The sequence below is a fragment of the Fistularia commersonii genome, chromosome 1 (assembly GCF_037954325.1).
Source record: "Fistularia commersonii isolate RoL2024-O1a breed Wild chromosome 1, RoL_Fcom_v1.0, whole genome shotgun sequence".
Taxonomy (NCBI): domain Eukaryota; kingdom Metazoa; phylum Chordata; class Actinopteri; order Syngnathiformes; family Fistulariidae; genus Fistularia; species Fistularia commersonii.
The window spans coordinates 27,427,623-27,449,454 of NC_141284.1; the positions used below are offsets into that span (position 1 = coordinate 27,427,623).

The window sequence follows — 21,832 nt, forward strand, 5'->3', positions numbered from 1 at the left end:
TCGCCAGAATATATGTAAATATACCAATAAAAAAACAAAAAAAAAAACAACGACGACGACTCGCGATCGTCGGCGAGGAAACGAAGAAACCTGAAATCGGGAGCGCGCTGTCGCTCAGATCTCGATGCATGATTAGGAAAATCATCTCCTCACATAACAAAGATCCAGCGATCCGTAAAATGAGGGCGGAGGGGAACCGGGAGGAGGGACGGGGCGTCCAAGAAGGGATGAAGTTAGCGATTATGCTAAGAACTCACACAACTAGGAGGTTATAACTAATAGGAATAGAAAGACAAGAGTTCACTTAGAATCAAGAGTCTCTGGATATTTTTTCTTTCTGGAGACGCGAACAGCGGGAGACGCTCCGGCAAACATGCCGGAGGAGGACGAACGGGAAAAATTAGCCACAGTCATCAGACAGTGGAACAATAACAGACTGGATTTATTTGAAATAAGCCAACCAGACGCGGTGAGTCACCTGCAGACGAGTCCTATTTATAGCAGCGTTAGCAGCCGGGCAGGGATTTAAAGGATGACAGAAGTGAACTTGTGACCTCGATCCTGTCAAACAACTCACAGAATTGTGCAAAAACAGTCATTTCGAGGCAAACGGGAGCTGCTGGAGTCCGATCGCTCCCGACTGACACTCCGGTCTTGACCGTTCGGACGCCAATTAAAGTCACAGATCGATAGATTTCACTCTTCTTGTCTCGTGGGAGTGTTTGAGAACAGTTACTCCACTGCTTTTTCTACAGGAAGTGCAAATTTAGAGTAAATTTATTGAATTGTGTTTCTTTCAATTTGAGCTACTTGGATTTTCAACTAGCGTGTTTTTTTTTTTTGTTTTTTTTTAATGAAAATCTCCAAGTACTGTCTGTGATTATGTTAATGATTTTTATTTTTATTTTTAATTTTTTTTTTTTTTTATCTAAGGTGTTGAATCGTTTTCAGAAACACAATGAAACGCCCGGTTCGATGCTGCAAACATCTCGCAGATTAAACGGCCTTTTTACCATTTTCAGTACTAAGATGCGACTTTGCAAACCACGACGAAGAAAATTGTATTAGAATAAAACTGTATTTTACAATCGCTTTTAATTTCCTTTAATTACGTTCAGTCATCGAGTCCTTATTTAACCAGATACAACCTCAGTGAATAAAAGTCCGTTCATGCTCACATATCTATGTCAAATTTCTAATGCAGGACTTTTAACGGGAGTGAAGTATTTTACTTTTTACTTGTAATGAAGTCGTGTGCTAAAAAAATACCTAAATAAATATCTGTGTGCTTATATAAGCCGGACTCTATAAGCCACAGGTGTTTACCTTGTAACGTATAATATTTACATTCAAACATTTTCTTTTTTTTCCTTTGAATTGAGTAAATACCGCTAACGTCCACAAATATGTACTGGAAATGTTTTTATTTCCATAACCTTATACAATCACTCACTCTTATCAGTTACTTCACATTTTGCTCATTATTTATTCCTGTATGTTGGTAAATATGGAGAGACATTTTTTTCTTTTTTTTTCTTTTTAGATTTACTTTATGCTTTTACACTTTCAAGTTTATTTTATTTTATTTTATATTTTTAGCTTGTCTTGTCCTTGTATGTCTTTGCTAACGGAAAACAATTTCCAAAGCATGGGATCATTAAAATACATCTCATGTCGAAGCATTTTTATGTATTTCTATACGTGAATCTTTGAATAAACTCATCCACTAAGCTCTTATTTAATCCAGCAATTTTTGGATTTAGTTCTAAATTTGAACACTCAATTTACCAGGGAAAAATACCCTCGCGTCCTTTTTTTTTTTTTTTTAAAAAAAACAAAAAAACGGTAATAAATCGATTTGAAATTCATACAAGTTGAATTTTTTTTCTTCTGGTATCCCGTCAGAGCCTGGTGTTTCACGGAGTGATGCGCTTCTACCTGGAAGATCACAACGGCGGAAACGTGGCCACCAAGTGCGTGCGTTTCAGCAGCATTTCGTCGGCTCGCGACGTCATCGAGACGCTCGCCGAGAAATTCAGACCTGACATGAAGATGCTGAGCACTTGCTACTCTCTATATGAGATCCACGCCGACCAAGGTCTGGACGAGGTTCTTTGGGATACTCGGCTCATATTGTGATTTTTATCTGCTTTTTTTAGGTGTTAAAAGCTGTGAGGAAGAAAAATCGGCCAAAATAAACCTTAAACTGATCCGCTGATTTAAGAAAACCAATTGTCTTTTCTCTGCGGGGCTCAAAGTGCAGCTTCTCCGGGTCGGGTCTCTATCGGGATGGTTGATTTGCCCGTCACGCCGTTATTTCATCTCCGGCGTGAAGATTTTAAAATATTTCTTCACACCAATAAATTGACTAAGTCTTACAGATAACAAATCGGGTGTTTGTACTTGTGACCCAATATATGTGTGTGAACGAGAGGAACTCGGGTGGAACGGTGAGGCTACAGGGAGTGGAGATCAAGAAGCTGGAGGATTTCAGGTACTTAGGGTCAACAGTCCAGAGCGTAGGAGAGTCTGGAGAAGAGATGGTCCAAGTAGGTTGGAATGGGTGGAGAAAAGTGTCAGGGGTACGAAGAGATAGAAGACTTTCAGCCAGAATAAAAGGAAAGGTGTACAAGACAGTGGTGAGACCAGCGATGATGTTTGGACTAGAAACTGTTACAATGACCAAAAGACAGCAGGCAGAACTAGAGGTTGCAGAGATGAAGATGTTGAGGTTCTCTTTGGGAGTGACCAGGATGGAGAGGATCAGGAATGAGTCTATCAGAGGAACGGCACATGTTAGATGTTTTGGAGAGAAGGTCAGAGAAGCCAGACTGAGATGGTTGGGTCATGGACAGAGGAGGGATAGAGAATATATTGGTAGACGGATGCTGGAACTGGAGCTGCCAGGCAAGAGGTCTGGAGGAAGACCAAAGAGAAGATTTATGGACGTAGTGAGAGAAGATATGAAGGTAGTTGGTGTGAGAGAGGAGGATCCAGAGAATAGGGTTGGATGGAGAAAGTGGATTCGCTGTGGCGACCCTGAAGGGAAAAGACCAAAGGAAAAGAAAAATTTGTCACAGGGGTGCAGGACATGTATGACCGAGACAAAGTGATGATTGAGATGGTTTGGACATGAACAAAGGAGTGTTCATGGTGAAGATCTGGGTAGAAGGTTGCTGAAGGTGGAGCTGCCAGGCAGGAGGTCTCGAGGAATACCAAAGAGAAGATTTATGGACGTAGTGAGAGAAGATATGAAGGTAGCTGGTGTGAGAGAGGAGGATCCAGAGAATAGGGTTAGATGGAGAAAGTTGACTGGCTGTGGCGACACCTGAAGGGAAAAGCCAAAATAAGAAGAAGAAGAAGAAGTACTTGTGACCCAATTGATTTACTTTCACTAACACTGGTTTAACCGCTGTCTTGTCCACCTTTCTTCTATCTAAATCTATATCTAGGTCACTTATTATCATTTACAATCATTTCTGGTTGATTTAGAAAAACAATTGACATGTTTATGTTGCAGCGTATGTCCACGCGTTCTCCTTAGACCAAAACAATGGCCAGCTATTATTTTTCATTCTCGAGGATTTCAATGCTTGTGACTCATTCCTGATCCTCTCCATCCTGGCTGCTCCCAAAGAGAACCTCAACATCTTCATCTCTGTGACCTCCAGCTCTGCCTCCTGTCTTCTGGTCATTATCAGTGTTCGCAGATCATCTCACCACATCTCCTCAACCTTTCCTATTATTTTGCCTGATCGTCTCCTTCACCTTTTTTCTCCTGCGCTCTGGACTGTTGACCCGAAGTACAACTTCTTGATCTCCACTCCCTGTAGCCTCATTCCCACACAAATATTCTATCTTGCTTCGACTGACCTTCATTCCCGCGCTGCTTCTCGGCCGCTAGAACGTAAACTGGATCAGGACGAGAGGCCTCTGGTCACGCAGTTAAACTGGAACTCCGACAACAGGGAGGGACGGTTCGTGCTGAAGAAGGACAAGCGGTTGGAGGAGGTATCTCCCCGTCCTTCCTGGCTCTTACGCCTGCCGGATCAGTGGATCCAACCTCATGGAAAATCATCTCCGTTTCCTTTTCCGCATGTTGACCCACGAAGGAGAGCGGACGTGGGAAAGAAAAGGGAGGCGTGATTCAAAACTTCAGGCGGACGCTGTCAAGAAAAGACAAGAAAGCGAGAAGCAAAGCGAAGGATTTAGACCACGAGAACGGGTAAGAACATCCCTCAGGATAAACCCTTTCAAACTTATTTCACAACTGTGACTCTTATCGGAGTTTGCGCTTTAAAACACGCATCCAGGTCAGGTGAGGACGACGACAGCGCGTGGAGCGCCGGGTCGACGAAGCAGCAACACACACCGGCTCACACTCGTGAGTGTTGTGCAGATGGTATTGATGCAGCGCTCGGCGTGAACTTCTGTTCCTGTCCGCGATGTGTGTGTGTGTGTGTGTGGGTTGTTCTTTTTTTTTTTGCAAATCAAGCTGCGAGTAAATCGATCGGTAAATTCTCTTTACTGAAAACACAACAGGAGGTCACAGGGGGATTCTACAGCCGGACGATCGCGGGCTACCGCTTGGAATAAAATTCAGCGATAACGGTGAGTATAAAATTCTTTTAAACAGCTTGGCATGTGGGATCCAACCAAAATGAGCCAATGGAGATATTAAATAATAATAAAAAAAAATAAAATAAAAAAAAAAACACTAGGAAAAAACTGGTGTCACTGCCCGAAGTTTAATACAGATTTTTTTTTTCCTTGACATTTTAGATGACTTATAATGATAAATAGGCAACATTTATGTTGTTTCAATCAATTCCAAAGCGCTAAACACGTCATAAGATAAGATAAGATAAGAACAACTTTATTTATCCCTAAGGAAATTGTTGTGCCGGAGTTTCAAGCAAAAACATAACAATAATAGATAATAGTAGGAAGGAGGGAGAATAAGAAATACAATAAAATATAAATCGTCAATTGTTGTTTTAAGGTCTTAAGTACAAAGATTTGAATATTCATATAGTCATATTCGCGAAGACGATATTTAAAAAGTAATGTAGGACTAAATAGTGCTTAAATGGCTGCCTTCATGAATTTACCCAAAACATCAGGCGAAGGAGTAGAAAGTCATACAAGTCCAGAGGGTTTGTGGGACTCAACCCACCCACACCAGGTGAACACACACCATGGTAACGTTATTATCGCTAGCAAACAGTAATGTCACACATTAAAATGAATTCAAATTCAAAATAAAAACTGGAATTAAAAACTGGGATATGTCCAAGGAGACCAAAAGAACCGAGGACGACAAAAAAAAGCAGTCGGGAAAAAATATTTGTTGATAGGATTTTAAGCATTTCTGATGTTTTCTGGAAATTGGCGTGTTTGGACACAACACGTCTACCTTGTGTTTAGAAATTCAACCTCAGATTAAATGAAAACAGCCTTCCCGCTGGGAAAGGAGAATGTATTCAATTTTGGGAACATTTAAAATCACATTAAACCGCAGCTTCGCTGAGGAAGAGGAAGGGACGGAAGAGGTCGCAAAAAAAAAAAAAAAAAAAAAAAAAGCAAATTTCAATACCGTCAATTATGAAACCTTTTTTTAACAGTTTAAAAAGCAAAATGACGTATGGGACGAATCGGAATTCAGTTATTTACGCTGCCCTCCTGTGCGTTCTGTGCTTCAGCGGAGGACGCCTTTCTGTCTGCCGTCATAAATTACACCAACAGCTCCACCGTTCACTTCAAGCTTTCCCCAGCGTACATCCTCTACGCCGCCGGGCGCTTCGCTCTGCGGCGACGCGCCTCTCCGCCCGCCGGATCGCCTCACAGCGTGACCTCCATCACCGGCAAAATGGCGGTCATGACGGGGAAGGTCATCCAGGCGAGTCGAACCAAACCTCGCCGGATGGGATTTTAAAACCGTCAAAAGACAACATCCGTCCTGACGCCCGGGTTTGAATTCCAGAGGCAGCGGGCCGGCGCCGGCGCCCTCGCCTTCTGGATGGCCAACTCCTCGGAGCTGCTGAATTTCTTGAAGCAGGACAAGGAGCTGAGCCGGTTCACGCAGAAGATCCAGCTGGATCTGTCCCGCCTGGTGCTGGAGGCTTACAGGTAAGGGAACGAGCATCCAGGAGCAAACGTCTCCCCGAAAAACCAAAGCCGAGACCCCAAGACTCACCGGCGTGAAAACGTAAGAGCTGAAAGCCAAAACACCGAATCCACCGAATTTATAAATCTTTTTTTTGCAATCACCGTATTCTCATGCCTTTCGGTAAAAATACACAGCTTTTATGTAAAAATACAAAACCACTTAAACAAATGAACATAAATCTACATGTTTATGTGGATATCAATAACTGGCATATTTGGTATCAATAAGTCATATTACAGAAAACTAAACATCTGCTATTATTCATCATCATACAGAAAGGCTTAAATAATGTTTTACATACCACACACACACACACACACACACACACACACACACTCTAGTGTCTGGTGGCTTATGCTGGCTAGCACACCAGTTTAGCCTAAAGCTAACTTGCATAAATGTTTAATTTAATCTTATGACTTTTCCAGACTCCCAAATGTTATCAGGCAAAATGGATCAAGTTATGATGAATAAGTCAAATCATGGCGGTCATATGTGTGTGTGTGTGTGTGTGTGTGTTTCACAGTGAAAGTCATTTTGCTCCAGCATCTATCATGTGCAGGACTGTCTCAGAAAACTAGAATATTGTGATAAAGTTCTTTATTTTCTGTAATGCAATTAAAAAAAAAAAAAAAAAAAAAAATCCTTTTTAATGATATTCTAATATTTTTGAGTTTTCTTGAGATGTAAGCCATAATCAGCAATATTAAAATAATAAAAGGCTTGTAATATTTCAGTTGATTTGTAATTAATCCAGAACGTATGATGTTTTTGTTTTTGTAATCGCATTACAGAAGATACAGAAGAACTTTATCACAATATTCTAATTTTCTGAAACAGTCCTGTATATAGATGCAGTCATTCATTCATTACACACTCTGCATATTTTTAATTTAACTTTTTTCACTTCACTTTTAATGTGGTTGCTGCTTCCCAATCTAATTCTTTACATTCCTGTGTTTTAACTCTAGAAACTCCTTACAAATAAAATCAGCCTACACTGATTGTACATTATAAGAATAAGAATAACTTTATTGATCCCAAAAGAAATTGCTGTGCCAGAGTTACAGAAAATATAACAGTAATAAATAATAAAAGAAAAGGCAGAATTAGAAATAAAAATAAACTATAAAGTGTCTTAGTAAACAGTGATAAACAGTGATACGCTCACATCTGTTACTATCAGCAGATAAAATAGTCTTACTGATGCTTGTTCAAATCCCAGCAGATTCTTTTCTGCAACAAAAACACCCCCCGACTCCACAAACCTAAACAGTCTTCAAAATCGGAGATATCAGTGCAGATTTCCACGTATTAACCTCCATTTTTTTTGATTCCCCTGAAGCTGCCTGACCCAGTGCCTGCAGAACGAGCTCGAGAAACACTTGCCCACATTTCTGATCGATCCCGAGGAACACGGCCCGCTGCCGGCCGGTATCGGTAAACCTACCGACGTAAACGTTGGTTTCCCCGGGTCGCCCGCCACGCTGAGGTCCCGCGTCTCTCGTTGCAGAGATGGTGCTGAACGCCTTGATGAACGCCATGTCTCTGTTACGCCGCTGTCAGGTCAACCCCGCCCTCACCATCCAGCTCTTCTCCCAACTCTTCCACTTCGTCAGCGCCTGGCTCTTCAACCGCCTGATGAGCCCGGAGGCCGCCGCCCGCCGCCTGCGCTCCCATTACTGGGGCGCGGCTCTCCGCCAGAGGCTGAGCACGCTGGAGGCCTGGGCGGAGAGGCAGGGCCTGGAGCTGGCTGCAGACTGCCACCTGGGACTCCTCATCCAGGTGGGAATCTCACTCGCGGCGGGGAAATCCCTGAGCGTGGGACGTTTTCCAAATTCAAACCCTCCCCGTGTCCGACGAGAACAGAGGTGGGCATTTATTTTGGCTGGCGGGCCACATTTTTTATTTTATTTTTATGCATGGGCCAACTAGGTGAACAAAATGAAAATTGCTATTTAAATATGTTTAAATATTTCTATATATATATATTTCTATATAATATATATACACTGCTCAAAAAAATAAAGGGAACACTTAAAAAAACACATCCTAGATCTAAATGAATGAAATATTCTTATGAAGCATCATGGATCAAAAAGATAATAAAGTAGATACTGTATCCATTGTTAGTTGAAAGAGAACAACTCATGACATGAGCTTTTACGCTCTTTTTTATTTAATTTCATTTGTTTGGGATTTTTTTTTTTTTTTTTTTTTGCTCTTCTCACGCCATCCAGTGACCGTCAGTATGTCGATTTGATGCTCACATGGCCTCATACGTCACATACCTCTAATTTTTCGTACTATATACACCGCTCAAAAAATTAAAGGGAACACTTAAAAAGCACATCCTAGATCTAAATGAATGAAATATTCTTATGAAATACTTTGCTCTTTACACAGTTGAATGTGCTGACAACAAAATCACACAAAAATGATCAATGGAAATCAATTGTATCAACCCATGGAGGTCTGGATTAGGAATCACACTCCAAATTAAAGTGTAAAAACAAACTCCAGGCTGATCCAACTTTGATGTAATGTCCTTAAAACAAGTCCAAATGAATCTGTGTTGCTTCCTGAGTGGACACTATGATTGACTTGTGATTGACTTGGAGTTACATTGTGTTGTTCAAGTGTTCCCTTTATTTTTTTGAGCAGTATATATTTATATATATATATATATATATATATATATAAAATATGTTATATATATAAATATTTAAATATTTCGATTTTTTTTGGCATTTTATTTCAATTTTAAAATCATTAATAATAATATACATGTACCGACTGACATTATTTTAGAGAAAAAAAAAAAGAAAAAGGAAAAAAAAAAAAGTTTCTTAATTCAATATTGATTGAAAATACTTGTTGAAATATTCAAAGAAAATAGTTTGGATGTAAAATGCCCGGGTCTGGTCTAAAAGCCGCCGTCAGACTTTTATTAACTCAATTATTTGGCTGAATCTGTTTAAGGGGGGAAAAAAATTGTTGCCTTCGAATAAAATATTGATGTGATTTTTACAATTTAAGGCTTATCGTCAAGGTCGCATTCAGTCTGACGTGAATAATTGAAGGAAAACAATGCTAAACTGTTCATAAAGGATAAGAATCCATCTAGAATTGGGTGACTTTTTTTGGACTGAGCTGATGTGGACTTTCTATTTGGAGCCAACGGGGTTTTTTTTCCTCTGTCCTTCACTGTGTGTTGTTTATTTGATCCACATGAAGTCGTTTGATAAATTCACATTGTGATTCTTCATATTTTGGGGGATTTTTCCAGCTTTGAACGCAGGTTCACGGTCTCAAACTACCGCTGTTTTCTCCATATATTTACACCATAATGAACCCAAAGCGAAACCCTTCCGTTTTTCTTTCAACCAAAAAGGGGTTTTGTGAACGCTTTCTTTTTTTTCCCCTGACTGTTCCTAGGCAACCACGCTCCTGACCATGAATAAGTACTCACCGCAAGATGCGAAGGACATCCAGAATACCTGTTTCAAATTAAATTCACTGCAGCTGCAGACTTTGCTGGCTGGATACCTTTATGCAAACAACGAGCCTCACATCCCGGCCGTAAGTATTCCTCGGCCGGCAGGAGGAATCGAGGAGGCTCACGTCGTGCCGTGACTATTCGCATACTGGCGCTGTAAAGAAAATTTGATTTTAAAATTCATCATCTTTCCAATACTCGGGTATTTTGGTTTTTCTATCGGAGAACACCTCATCTGGTCATCGTGTCTATCAATATCTGCTTATGGACTAGATATGCATGATCAATACATTACAAAGTAGTCAGGAGTAGTAAAAAGTCCCCATTTTAAGGATTTTCAGGTTGTTTTGGAGGGAAATGCCTGACTTCATAAAAAAATAAATAAATAGATAAATAAATAAATAAAAATCTAGTCTAATTCTGATGGTTTTTTGTTTTAATGACGAAAATAATTGGATGAATTTGTTGAAAAATATACAAGATTGTTTCCATCGAACTGGAATGTTTATGAAAGCAAGTAATGATTGTAATTCAAGTTAAAAAAAAAAAATCTTGCAAACTCTTTTTTTTATTTTTCAGAATGCGGCAGCCTGTTTCATAACCAAAATAAGGACTAACTAATCCAAAGTGCATTTTCAATTTCTTCTCCCAGACCGCTCATTCTGTGACTAAATCCATATGAAAAAGTAAAAAGTCCCCATTTTAAGGATTTTCAGGTTGTTTTGGAGGGAAATTCCTGACTTCATAAAAAAATAAAATCAATAAAATAAATAAATAATAAAAATCTAGTCTAATTTTTATGGTATTTTGTTTTGATGACCAAAATAATTGGATGAATTTGTTGAAAAATATACAAGATTGTTTCCATCGAACCTGAATGTTTATGAAAGCAAGTCATGATTGTAATTCAAGTTTAAAAAAAAAAATCTTGCAAACTCTTTTTTTTATTTTTCAGAATGCGGCAGCCTGTTTCATAACCAAAACGAGTACTAACTAATCCAAAATGCATTTTCAATTTCTTCTCCCAGACCGCTCATTCTGTGACTAAATCCATATGAAAAAGCAAAAGTCATTTAAGAATTAATTTACCCAGCAAATTGTGATCAAATGTCAATTAGAAATGTCAAATCTGAAAATGAAACACCCTTAGCAGAAACGCTTCTTTTTTTTTTTTTTTTAGTTTCAGAGCACGGCTGAATATTTTGACACATACCTAAAATGACAAATGAGTAATTTTCTAACTCCATTTTCATTTCCCCCTTTGGGTCGCACATTTTATGACACAATTAAAAAGAAAAGCGCTTTCTCATTTTCATTTCCCGCCCTGCAAAAAAAAAAAAAAAAAAAAAGCGAACAAAAGTCGATTTTGGATTGGAAGTCCAGAACGGCACGTTTTCTTCTTATTGGCTTGTTTCGCCACGAGAGCGTGTCACGCGCTAGGCTAGTTACCCGCTAGCTGATACCTGCTAGCGTGGAACTCCTTAACGCTGTCACGCAAATCCAGATCCTGAACGCTCAACCCTTAACAGACAACGTTAGCAACGACGTCGCGCTAGCTAGCCTGATTATCGGTATTCAGTGCAATCATTTTATGTGACAACAACAATCTCAACACCCGACATTTCTACCGCTACAACTCTATCGTTGCGTTTTCTGCATTGATTTATGTCGTAATCGCATACCTTCGACCTCAACGCTAAATCCAAACATTCGTCACGGTACGCAAACAAAACCTCCATTTCAGCTCTCACCCCACATGTCCTCTCCGCTCAAGGATTTGATCGATGCCGTCGTGACGGCGGCCGAGGCCTCGGCGGACGCCGTGATCGAAAGAGAAGGACGGGTCGTTTTCTTCTTATTGGCTTGTTTGGCCACGAGAATGTGTCACACGCTAGGCTGGTTAGCCGCTAGCTGATACCTGCTAGCGTGGAACTCCCTCACGCTGTCACGCAAATCCAGATCCTGAACGCTCAACCCTTAACAGACAACGTTAGCAACGACGTCGCGCTAGCTAGCCTGATCATCGGTATTCAGTGCAATCATTTTATGTGACAACAACAATCTCAACACCCGACATTTCTACCGCTACAACTCTATCGTTGCGTTTTCTGCATTGATTTATGTCGTAATCGCATACCTTCGACCTCAACGCTAAATCCAAACATTCGTCACGGTACGCAAACAAAACCTCCATTTCAGCTCTCACCCCGCGTGTCCTCTCCGCTCAAGGATTTGATCGATGCCGTCGTGACGGCGGCCGAGGCTTCGGCGGACGCCGTGATCGAAAGGGAAGGACGGGTCGTCGAGCGCGAGGAGAGCCTCGACCTCCGCCTGCCCTTCCTCCTGCCGGACGGGGGATATTCCTGTGACAGAGTGAGAGGGATCCCTCAAGGGTTGAGGGAATTTTTAGAGCCCATGTGCCAGAAAGGTATTTGTTTCACCCTGTCAAGTTTGACATAAATAAAATAAAGGAAAAAGAAAATCTCGCGAGAGAAAAAAAACCTGCATCAACTGAAGGGTCGCCGATTGTTCCAGGTCTCTGCGCTTTGACATCCCAGACGAACCCGGACGGAGACTGGAGATTGTTCTTCAATGATCAGACCAGAACACACACCGTAAGCACAAGTAGCTGAAATGCGCTGCGTTAATTCGGTTCTTGCGATTTTTTTTTTTTTTTTTTTTTTTTTGCAGCATCTGATCATTTTTTCCATGATGAAATAGCCATATTCTAGCCTAAGAAAAAAAAAAAAAAAAAAAAAAAAAGTGAAATTAAACTAAAATTCATTTTATAAAATAAATAAAACACAAGATCTCCATGAGTATTGATGACATTGATGGCTTGATAGATCGCCATTCGGATCCATTGACGGACGAGAACCTCACCGAGGTTCATTGCAAAATATGCAAAACATGGCGAGATCTGGACGCCGATATGGTTCGATCGGACCAATTTTGTAACTTGATGGCAACGTCGGTCAAGCAGTAAAAGCTTGACTTGGAAGTTCGTAAACGGTTGAGTGAGATTTAAGGGTTAACGTATCTGTGAATTCCATCAAAATGATCACGTCTTGGAACGTAACTCCCGCGAAAAGCGAGAATCCACTATACATTAAATTCGAAAAGCACATAAAGCGTTCATACGGCGTTTCGTCTTATTTATTTTTTGTCTCCTTCTCAGACAGCAGCTCAGAGGGAGCCAGAGATTGTGACGATCACCCTGAAGAAACCGCTCAACAGCGGCATGGGGGTCAGCATCGTGGCCGCCAAGGTAACCGTATCCCTTCCGACGCGATTGTGACGACTTCGGTCGCCGCGACCGTTCAAACTACGTCAGATGAGCGTCTCGGTTAATGAGCTTCTGCTCTCTGGTTCCGTCTCAGGGAGCAGGACGGGACAACCTGGGGATTTATATCAAATCCGTTGTCCAGGGAGGACCAGCTGAACTGGTGAGTGCCGAACGCGACAAAGAAAAACGATTTTGGTGACTTTCCCCGGGCAAAACTCTCAAGACGCCTCATCTAATTGCGATGCTATCGGATAGATCAGGATATTGCTACTTCTACCGAACCCAGACCTTCCTTTTTCCTTCTTGAACTGTTTTATCCGTCGACATCGTTTTAAGAGCGCGTTGGGAGAAACGCTGGAGATCCAAAAGGGAGATTTGGGTCTTCTGAATGCAACGGGGACTGCATGTATTATGTATATGGTTTCGAGATGGCTATTTGGTCGAGGGGTGACTTCGGAATAACGACTACTGGTACTTTGGATCTTTGGTTATGGAATTGCAATTTTTGCAAGTCGCTTTGGATAAAAGCATCTGCTAAATGACTGGAATGTAGTGTAATGTACAGTAAACCCTTGTTTTTCGCGGGGTTACGTTCCAAAAAGAACCCGTGATAGGCAAAATCCGTGCAGTAGAAACCTTAATATATACAATTAAATACTCTATTATACATCGCTGCTGTCGTCCTTATGTTTTTTTCTTCCTTCTTTATGGAACCAACGGAAGATTCATTAATTCCGTAATGCCGACCTACAGCCGCATAGCTTTTAGCTTCCCTTAGCATGTCCAGAAGTTTAACTTTATCTGCGATAGATAGCATCTTCCGCTGCCTTTTGTCGCTCCAGAGCGTTTTGTCAACATTATGGGTTTTAGAGAAACTCGAAATTGCAAGAGAATTTGCGCGCACGTCATGTAAATTCGGCAAGCTGTTTTACGTACGTGTACATATTAAACTGCGACGTTATTGACGCACAGGTAGAGAAGAAGCTGGTGACTTTTTAGCCAATCAGAATGCAGAACACAATGCACCATGCAAATCCGTGAAGTAGCTAAACCGTGAAAAGTAAACCGCGTTATAGCGAGGGATCACTGTAATGTAATGCATGTGCTAAAAACAACACAAAATAATCAACAGAATTGTCTATTTTCGGAAATATTGGCTTAGCTACTCAAGATAACCCAAAGATGTGTTTGTGTTAGACAGTAAACAATCTCTTTTCATCCAAATTAGTCCTAAAACATCCCTTAAACGGTCAAGCGATGCTCCCATTTCACATAGCGATAGGGCTTGAGCCGTCACATATTTCAAAATGGAGAATTTTGACGCTTTAAAAATATATTATGTTTGTCTCCAGTTGCGTTCAAAATGAGGGCGGCTTTTTTTTCCCCCTCCAGGATTCTGCAATTCGCACTGGACCGCTCAAGTTAGAGGAATAAAGCAGAAAGAGGACAATATAAATCTGCAATTCGGGCGGTTGAGGTGGATGTTTACACTTTCCGGTCAGATTCAATTGAATGTTGGAATGGTCTTTTGTTCAGAACGGCGGGCTGGCGGCAGGGGACCTGCTCCTCAGCGTGGACGGTCAGGGCCTGCTTGGCCTCAGCCAAGAAAGGTAAGAACGTGACGGCGTCCGCCGCTGCGTGAAAACATTGTTTCGTGCAAAAACTGACAGATTCCAGGGGAGGATTTAAGGTCGGCTCTTTCCGTTGGTTGTCGACCGCGTCTAACCAGAATACGATAAGAATGATTTAGATAGAAACAACTTGCCCGCTTTTCAGAGAATTCTTTTTTAAGAGAGCTGGGCGATGAGACAAAACAAGATTGCATCTCCAGCAATCAGTAGCATCAGTGCTTAACTGTGATAAAAAAAAAAAAAATTGGTCCGGAAAAATCTTAGCTAGTAGACGAACGTACACATAGATCGAGATCAGGGGCCGCATTGACTTTTAAAATTTGACAGACAGGCCGATTAGCACAAGACACGATACATATTAAAAAAAAATAAAAAAATAAAAAAAAAACAAAACATCTCGGTTTCGAAGCTTCTGACGTTTTTTTTTTGCATTTCATGCACAAACTGTTTTTCCCCTTGTAGCTTAGCATCCAGCTCATTCACACGTGTCAGTATGTCCACAGTAAAGGCTAAAATCACAAAGCCAATCTGTGTCATTCAGCTCAGGAAAATTCTCAAGTAGCTCCAAAAATGAAATAATTTCCTGTTTGAGCTCCCACGTTCATTGATCCGATCACTCAATCATTCACATCGAGTATGAATTCGGTATCAATCTTTGGCGGGCCGGATTAAAAAGACCAACGGGCCGGATGTGGCCCGCGGGCCGTAGTTTGCCCACCCCTCAACACGACTAAATCCCAGTTTAGAAGGCTTTAGTTGCAGTACATTTCCCCATCCTATTGATTATCTGTGATTGACTGATTGATTCCAGGGCTGTGGACATCATGCTCCAAACCGGCCCAATCGTAACCCTACAAGTTGCAAAGTTGGGCGCCATCTACCACGGCCTGGGAGCCTTGCTGTGTGATCCCACCCTAGACAAGACAGAAGGTAACAAGAAAACAAGCAAAGCAAAATACATCTTTTCCTTCGGCGTATTGATTAAGTCTGTTCTCGCCTCACAAAAAGACGGGAGGTGCGGTAAAGACACACTTCCTCATCCGGAAGGCCGAGGTCGCAGGCTGAGGGAGCAGACGATGCAAAGGGACAGACAATTTTATCGCTCCAACCCCAACGTGACTAGTGGGTGAATTTTTAAAAAACATATTAAAATGTGTTGACCGCTCGGGGTCTTTCGGGAGAACCCCCGTATTTTATTATTTTTTCTTTATCTGGCAGATTTTTCCCTGGGAGACAGAGATGAACGGGTCGATCCCGGTATGAGCGGAAACAGCTGTGTTTCTACGGTGAACCTCTGCACTGACGTAAGACATTTTTGGAAATATCGGGCAGATACGTGGATTTCAGTCACTAAGTAAAGACAAAAAAAGAAAAAAAAAACAAAATTACTGATTTACTTGTGTGTTAAATCGACCTCTGCGATATTATCTAGATTTTTTTTTTAATTTCTACTGTCCACTCTTTCCACCATTCACTGCTCATTCATTTATTTTTTCATTTTTTTCTAATAATTAACCAAAAATTACTTTTACATAATCTGTTTTTGCCTGTTTGTAACATTTAGTGTTAAAGCTGCTATTGTACCATACAGACACTGACTTCCAAACATCTTCATTTATCTATTCATTTCTTATTTCTTTGTTCTTGAAATACTCCACTAATTCATTTATATTTTAATCTAGACAATTCCGAGGGAATACCTGACGCTCCCAAACACGAAACACCCGGACAAGAAGAAGGCTGAGTCTGGTCAGAACCAGCAAATGTTCACGATGTCCTCGAGGCCTTCAGAGAGACAGACTTCTGGGAATAAGCGCTGGTTCTTGGTGAGGCTTTATGTCATTCTGACATTCAAATTTTAGCGAATAAAAAGGGGAAAACTGTAAACTAAAATCCACTAAAAATGTATTAACAAGTTTACCTCCCTCCTGCCCACAGCGTCAAGCGCTGTCGCAGGAGAACTTGTGCGTGGACGCTGGTGGCCCCCTGCTGGACAACATGCAGAAGACACCGCGGGACCTGAAACCAAAACAAAACACGAGTCTCTATCCCGATTTCCCCGTTCGCCCGAGCGTCTCCCACCACGACGTGCTTTCTGACACGTCTCCTCCGGCCAGACGGCAACAGCGAGGAAGCGGCGCTGGCGTCTGGAGAACCCCCTTCCAGCAGCAGCCCACGCCCACGCCTTCCATCCAGCCAATACGCATCGACATCCCCGTCACCGCCGGCGCCGACTCGCATCCGGCGCTCGGCACCTTTGGGCGAAACGGGCTAAAAGCTCAAGCGGGGCCTCAAACCCATCACGTAGGTTCTCCATCTAAGAGGGTTCCTCAGCCGTCGTTCCCGACTAAACACGTCTCCTTCCAAGAACCTGACGTGGAGCCACACCGGGGGCCGGAGGAGCTCGCCGGCCCCTGGAGGAGGGACGCTCAGGAGAAGCTGGAGAAGCAGCAGAGGCTGAAGGTGGTGGGGCTCCTGGGGCAGGAGGTGCAGGACCTGCGGGCGAAAGACAAGCGTACGGCGGAGGAGAACGAAAGGCTCCGCAAGCTCAGCCTGGAGTGGCAATTTCAGAGGAGGCTGCGGGAGGTTCAGCGGCGAGCGGAGAGCGAGGACGGGGACGAAGATGAGGATTTGGACGTGATGTTGGTGATTCAGCAGCTGGAGAAAAGGGTAGGAACCTCGGAGAGGCCCTTCGCTAAACCAGGAGGAGACGCACGAGACGACAAAATAAAAACTACAAACTGCAGATATGATGCATTTCCTGTTTTGCGTCTAAACACACAAGATCACACAGTGCACTCTAGTAAACATTTGTTAATATTAAATATCCTCTGAATGGTTTAAATAGAATTGGATTTTACTCATTTCCAATTAAAAAACAACATTCAAACATAAACCCTGCGATCGCACACCAGTTCATTTGTGCAAATGTAAATACGTTTTTTTTTTTTTTTTTTTCCAAACTACTAGTCAATAATGCATTTACTCCCTAGTTAAACTCCAGGTCACGAGAACAAAGCTGATATTAAAAGTATCAATAATTAATGGAGGATCATTTATTTTCTCCCTCTAGAATAAGAGGAGCTCTGATGGAAAAATAACCGGCGAGCTGAAAAAAGAGACGGGACATTTTTCCACCCAGGAGGAAATAAAGCCGAAAGCAGGTAATTATCGACCGAGGCATTAAATACGAGTCAATGCTTTTCTGTCAGACTTGCCGTCCAAGGCTGATTTTATTTCCCTTTATTTCCGTGTTCCGGCAGATGAAAGACCGACTCAGGACAAGGTGGCATTTAAAGAGTGAGTTTTACCTCTCCGAGGGAAACATTGAAATTCAATCTAAAGAGCAACTCAAATATTTATGCAGTATTTCTTCGGGTAGGGACAGAAATGCCAGGGCGCAGCTGTGTGCTATTATAAAAAGCTTATTATATAATGGTTTAACTTTGTGACACCCCAAAGTCACAAAGTGCGACGGAAAAGCTTGTTGGCAAAAAAAAAGAAATGTTTTTTTTTTTCCCCTTAAACCACCTGTTCTCCATCATCCCACCCCGAGCATCTCTGGCGTCCTGAACCTGAACAGTCACTTTTACTGGTCCTTAAATAGATGGGAAAATTAAAAAAAAAAAAAAAAACAATTATTTGTGGCTTGTAGACCCAAAATATTCAATAAAAAAATGTAAAATAGTGAGCTATTCATTTTTTTTTTTTTCCAGGGAATTTTTATTTCATCAAAAAAGGTGGCAATTCATCTAGCTGTCTCTTTATAACTAATCTCAATTGAATACATGATCAGGGAAATTGAAATGAGTTTGTCTTTTTAAGACGAATTATGGCACTATAAATGTATCGTACTCCCGTAAAGACATCACGTTTGTCTGAGGGTGAATAAATGTTTCCGCAGATGTGCGGGACTTTACACTGCAGTAAAAAAAAAACAAAAAATAAAGGAGACTGCAGTGAATTTAAAAAAGAAAAAGTGACAGGAGCAAAGACAGAAAATTAAAAGAATAAATAAACTTGAGGTTCAGGTTAATCCACCGTCACAGTTTAGCAATTTTAAGCGCTTCAAACACCCTGGTATGAGTCGCAGAGAAATCCCTGAGTGAAATAAATCAGCGGACGGTTCCCTCGGAGTGTGTATTATGGCAGCACAGGGCTGCTCCTTGTGTCTCCATGAATAATAAAATTCAAGTATTTCTTCTGACGCGAGCGTACGTTCACAGAAACCAGCAGGATAAAGCCAGGAGGGCGGCGGCTCCTGAAAAACTCCCGTTCAAGGAGCGCCAGCGTCTCTTTTCCTTTGCGTCCAGTGGATGAGGAGGGGTTCCACACCTCAGAGACTCAAAGTTCAGAGTCAGAGAAAAAAATGTCTACGTAAAAGAAAGGATGTGCTGGAAAAAATGAATTATTAAGTCCCGTGTATGAATATTTACCGTAGACATGTTTTCCTACTTAGATGGAAATTGACTTTTAGAGCCCTGTCTTTATCAAGGACGGTGATTTATTGGGTTGTTTCAATGTCTTCCTTAACTTTTTATTCTATTTTCATATTACTCAAAAAATAAAACCTTCGATTTAAGTTTCGGACTGAGGCACTTCTTTCGGTCAACACTTACCGCAATCATCCACGCGATCGGTTATTTCGTTTTTTTCCATCCCTTCCTCGAAAACAAAACTACTTAGTACGTTGGTAAAACTGTACCACTGCTTTTTCTTGCTCGTGAGTTTCGATGGAGCCGCGTCGCAGTCGGCGGATCTCGTTGATGGCGTCGATCCCGGACATCTTCCGCGTTTTGACCAGGTAGCAGGCCAGCATGGTCCCTGTCCTCCCGTGGCCGTGCATGCAGTGAACGCCCACACCCTGCCGAGCAACAAGCACCGTTACCACACCTTTTCACACAATCCGTAAACTCACCATCTTTAAAGATTTTAAGCCGCAATGAAACTTCCGTCAGACAAAGATACACATGCGGTCACAAGTTTTTCCCACGACAGCAATATTTGAATGCGGCCTTTTCATATCATTTTTACCACATTTTCCTGACAGTTCACATGTCTTTTACTAATATATGACTAATATCAGCCAAAATATCAAGGGCCAGATGGGCTTTATCGATTAGCTGACATCGTCACTTGCTGATATGCAAATATCTTCAGATTTTTTGGGACTTAAAACCATATTTTTGCTTTATGGGTGATTTACAAAGGGTGTCGTCACTGTGTTTGTCCAGCAGAGTGCGCACCTAATAAAACTGCATTAGTGTGTGTGTGTGTGTGTGTGCATGTTTACAGCTGAGCAGATGATAGTTTGGTATCATGGAAAGCTAGAAAATAATTAAACTTTTTAATCTTTGACTCTGATGACAAGCTCTGTCTAGAATACGTCAGCTGCTGAACAAACCACCAAGTTATAAAAGAAGCTTGTAAGTTGACAATTGTCGAGTCATTCCGATCTATTTTCTTTCACGCAAGTCTCACCAATCTTTGCACAAACTTTTTTAATTGTTTTGGGGATTTAAAACATTTTTTTTTTGCAAAATATCACATTTTTTCTTTCGAATCTTGAGATAACTTCTCGCTGATGTTTTAGTCATTCGAGTAACTGCTTTTCAGTTTAGAGGCTGCTTCAAGAAAGAGTTTAGGTGATTCATGAGCCTCGTAAAAAGATATATAAATGAAAACAAAGCGAAGCAATGTGTTCTGCGAGAATCGAAGACATTATTTTATTGCGAGAGCTACTGATGGGAGTTGGAATCAAGACAGCTTAACACGTAACACATTTTTCCCATCTCCCGTCTGAGTCAGTTACTTTGATTGAACTGGAAGAAAAAAAAGAAACGTGCCAGGTATTTTTTTTTTTTTTTTACGAGCGCAGTAAAGGTCTTACCTCCCCCTTGGAGTTGGCTTCTTCCACGACGGAGAGGAATCTATCGATCTGACTCGGCGACGGAGGAGTGAAATCGGGTATCTTGATGTGATGCAGCTGCAGCTGTGGACACGTGTCGCAGTACGGCGGCTTCCTCTCGCACAAGCAGACCAGATGTTTGATCCCGTTGTCCAGCAGATACTGGTATTCAGACGTCATCCTCGGAAGAGCCAGGCCGGCCAATTTTCCCGGTTCTACCCAGGAGAAGTTGTGCGGGGAAGTGGAGGCCATCCTGGGAGGGAAGAGAGAAATAAAACAAAAAAACTAGTCAAAACAAGAAAAACTGCCAGTATAATGTGCTTGATTCTTGGAAAGCTGCCTGAATGTAGAATCATTTAAAGCAAAGAAAGAACGTTGTTCTTGAACAACCCTCAGGATCTGGTGAAAACTGCAAACGTCGAAGTAAGTTTCTTGTCCAAATCTTCTCGTCGTGAAGTTGAATGTCTTTCACGTCCAAGAATTGAGTTGATTTCTTGCTTTTACAACAAGCAAAACGGCTGAGCTTAATAACAAAAAAGCCTACATTAAAACCGTCTAAAAGAATTTGGAAAATTGGCTCTTTTTCTCTCTTTTGGGGCAATTATTACACTAATTTTGGACCCTGTTTTCAGAAGCATCGCATCTCCATTTATGACCAAAACAAAGTCCATTCCACAAATATTACACTGTTCTGTCATTTCAACAAGAACAAATCGAGGCATTTCGCACTCGACTCCAGAAGTCACAAATATTCACATACTAGCCAGGATTGCAAGGCTCAGCTTCATGCCAGCGGATTAGTTTGACAGCAAGACATATTTTATTTTAACAAGAGCCAGGCCTGATTTGGAAACGCTTCTATTTCCCAAACTCACGGAGAGCTATTTATGTTACTCCAAGCTAACACTTCACCACAAGCTAACAGCTAATTCACCTATTACACCCAACTTAGCTCAGTTCAAGAAACGTTTAACGTAGCTACCCATCAACTGTCGACGTTTACACCAAGTTGTTTGTAACTAAAACCGTTTGAAACGTCGCAAGTTTACCTTTTTACAGACCGAAGTCCTCTCCTGGTGCCCAACTGCTGTTACCTTAACGCTACCTGTTAGCTAAATAACAGTAAAGCTAACCGGCGTTTAAGGCTTCCTGACGGAAGTGAATGTGAATGACATGACAAGCTAACAGTCAAGCTAACATTCAAAACAAAGCGCGAAATGCGTGATATAACAGTCGGCTGCCACGGAAATTAAAACAAAATAAAAAAAAGACGTAACAGAATAAACGAAAACGATGTGTGCTGCTCAACAAACATATCGACAAGGTACTATCAAGCACG

General features: G+C 41.5%; 2 protein-coding genes across 3 annotated transcripts; one reads left to right on the forward strand and one right to left on the reverse strand.

Moving 5' to 3' along the window:
* Window positions 1-290: 290 nt before the first annotated feature.
* afdnb (afadin, adherens junction formation factor b) lies at window positions 291-19,162 on the forward strand. Of its 2 annotated transcripts, XM_086157669.1 has the most exons (24): window positions 293-469; window positions 1,906-2,098; window positions 3,905-4,011; window positions 4,113-4,225; window positions 4,314-4,384; window positions 4,543-4,611; window positions 5,703-5,899; window positions 5,984-6,129; window positions 7,515-7,609; window positions 7,683-7,954; window positions 9,608-9,751; window positions 11,898-12,096; window positions 12,204-12,283; window positions 12,847-12,936; window positions 13,049-13,114; window positions 14,491-14,564; window positions 15,397-15,515; window positions 15,594-15,707; window positions 15,804-15,889; window positions 16,268-16,411; window positions 16,524-17,255; window positions 17,659-17,749; window positions 17,849-17,885; window positions 18,812-19,162. In XM_086157669.1, the coding sequence occupies exons 1-24, from the start codon at window positions 374-376 to the stop codon at window positions 18,903-18,905; spliced, it is 3,429 nt and encodes a 1,142-aa protein (XP_086013795.1). In that variant the 5' UTR covers window positions 293-373; the 3' UTR covers window positions 18,906-19,162. The 2 variants fall into 2 exon arrangements, with proteins under 2 accessions (XP_086013796.1, XP_086013795.1); XM_086157670.1 differs by lacking the exons at window positions 17,659-17,749; window positions 17,849-17,885; window positions 18,812-19,162 and having other exon boundaries at window positions 291-469; window positions 16,524-16,889; window positions 16,954-17,329.
* Window positions 17,787-21,800, reverse strand: dusp23b (dual specificity phosphatase 23b). The gene is made up of 3 exons (XM_086157922.1): window positions 21,543-21,800; window positions 20,476-20,746; window positions 17,787-19,449 (listed from the first exon to the last, which is right to left on the reverse strand). The coding sequence occupies exons 2-3, from the start codon at window positions 20,743-20,745 to the stop codon at window positions 19,264-19,266; spliced, it is 456 nt and encodes a 151-aa protein (XP_086014048.1). The 5' UTR covers window position 20,746; window positions 21,543-21,800; the 3' UTR covers window positions 17,787-19,263.
* Window positions 21,801-21,832: the final 32 nt, after the last annotated feature.

Coding starts and splice junctions, on each gene's coding strand:
- afdnb (XM_086157669.1), top strand. CDS start 374: ATGCCGGAGGAGGACGAACGGGAAAAATTAGCCACAGTCATCAGACAG. Junction 6,130..7,514: donor CTGGTGCTGGAGGCTTACAG/GTAAGGGAACGA, acceptor ATTCCCCTGAAG/CTGCCTGACCCAGTGCCTGC. Junction 16,412..16,523: donor GGAATAAGCGCTGGTTCTTG/GTGAGGCTTTAT, acceptor TCCTGCCCACAG/CGTCAAGCGCTGTCGCAGGA.
- dusp23b (XM_086157922.1), bottom strand. CDS start 20,745: ATGGCCTCCACTTCCCCGCACAACTTCTCCTGGGTAGAACCGGGAAAA. Junction 19,450..20,475: donor AAGCCAACTCCAAGGGGGAG/GTAAGACCTTTA, acceptor GTTGCTCGGCAG/GGTGTGGGCGTTCACTGCAT.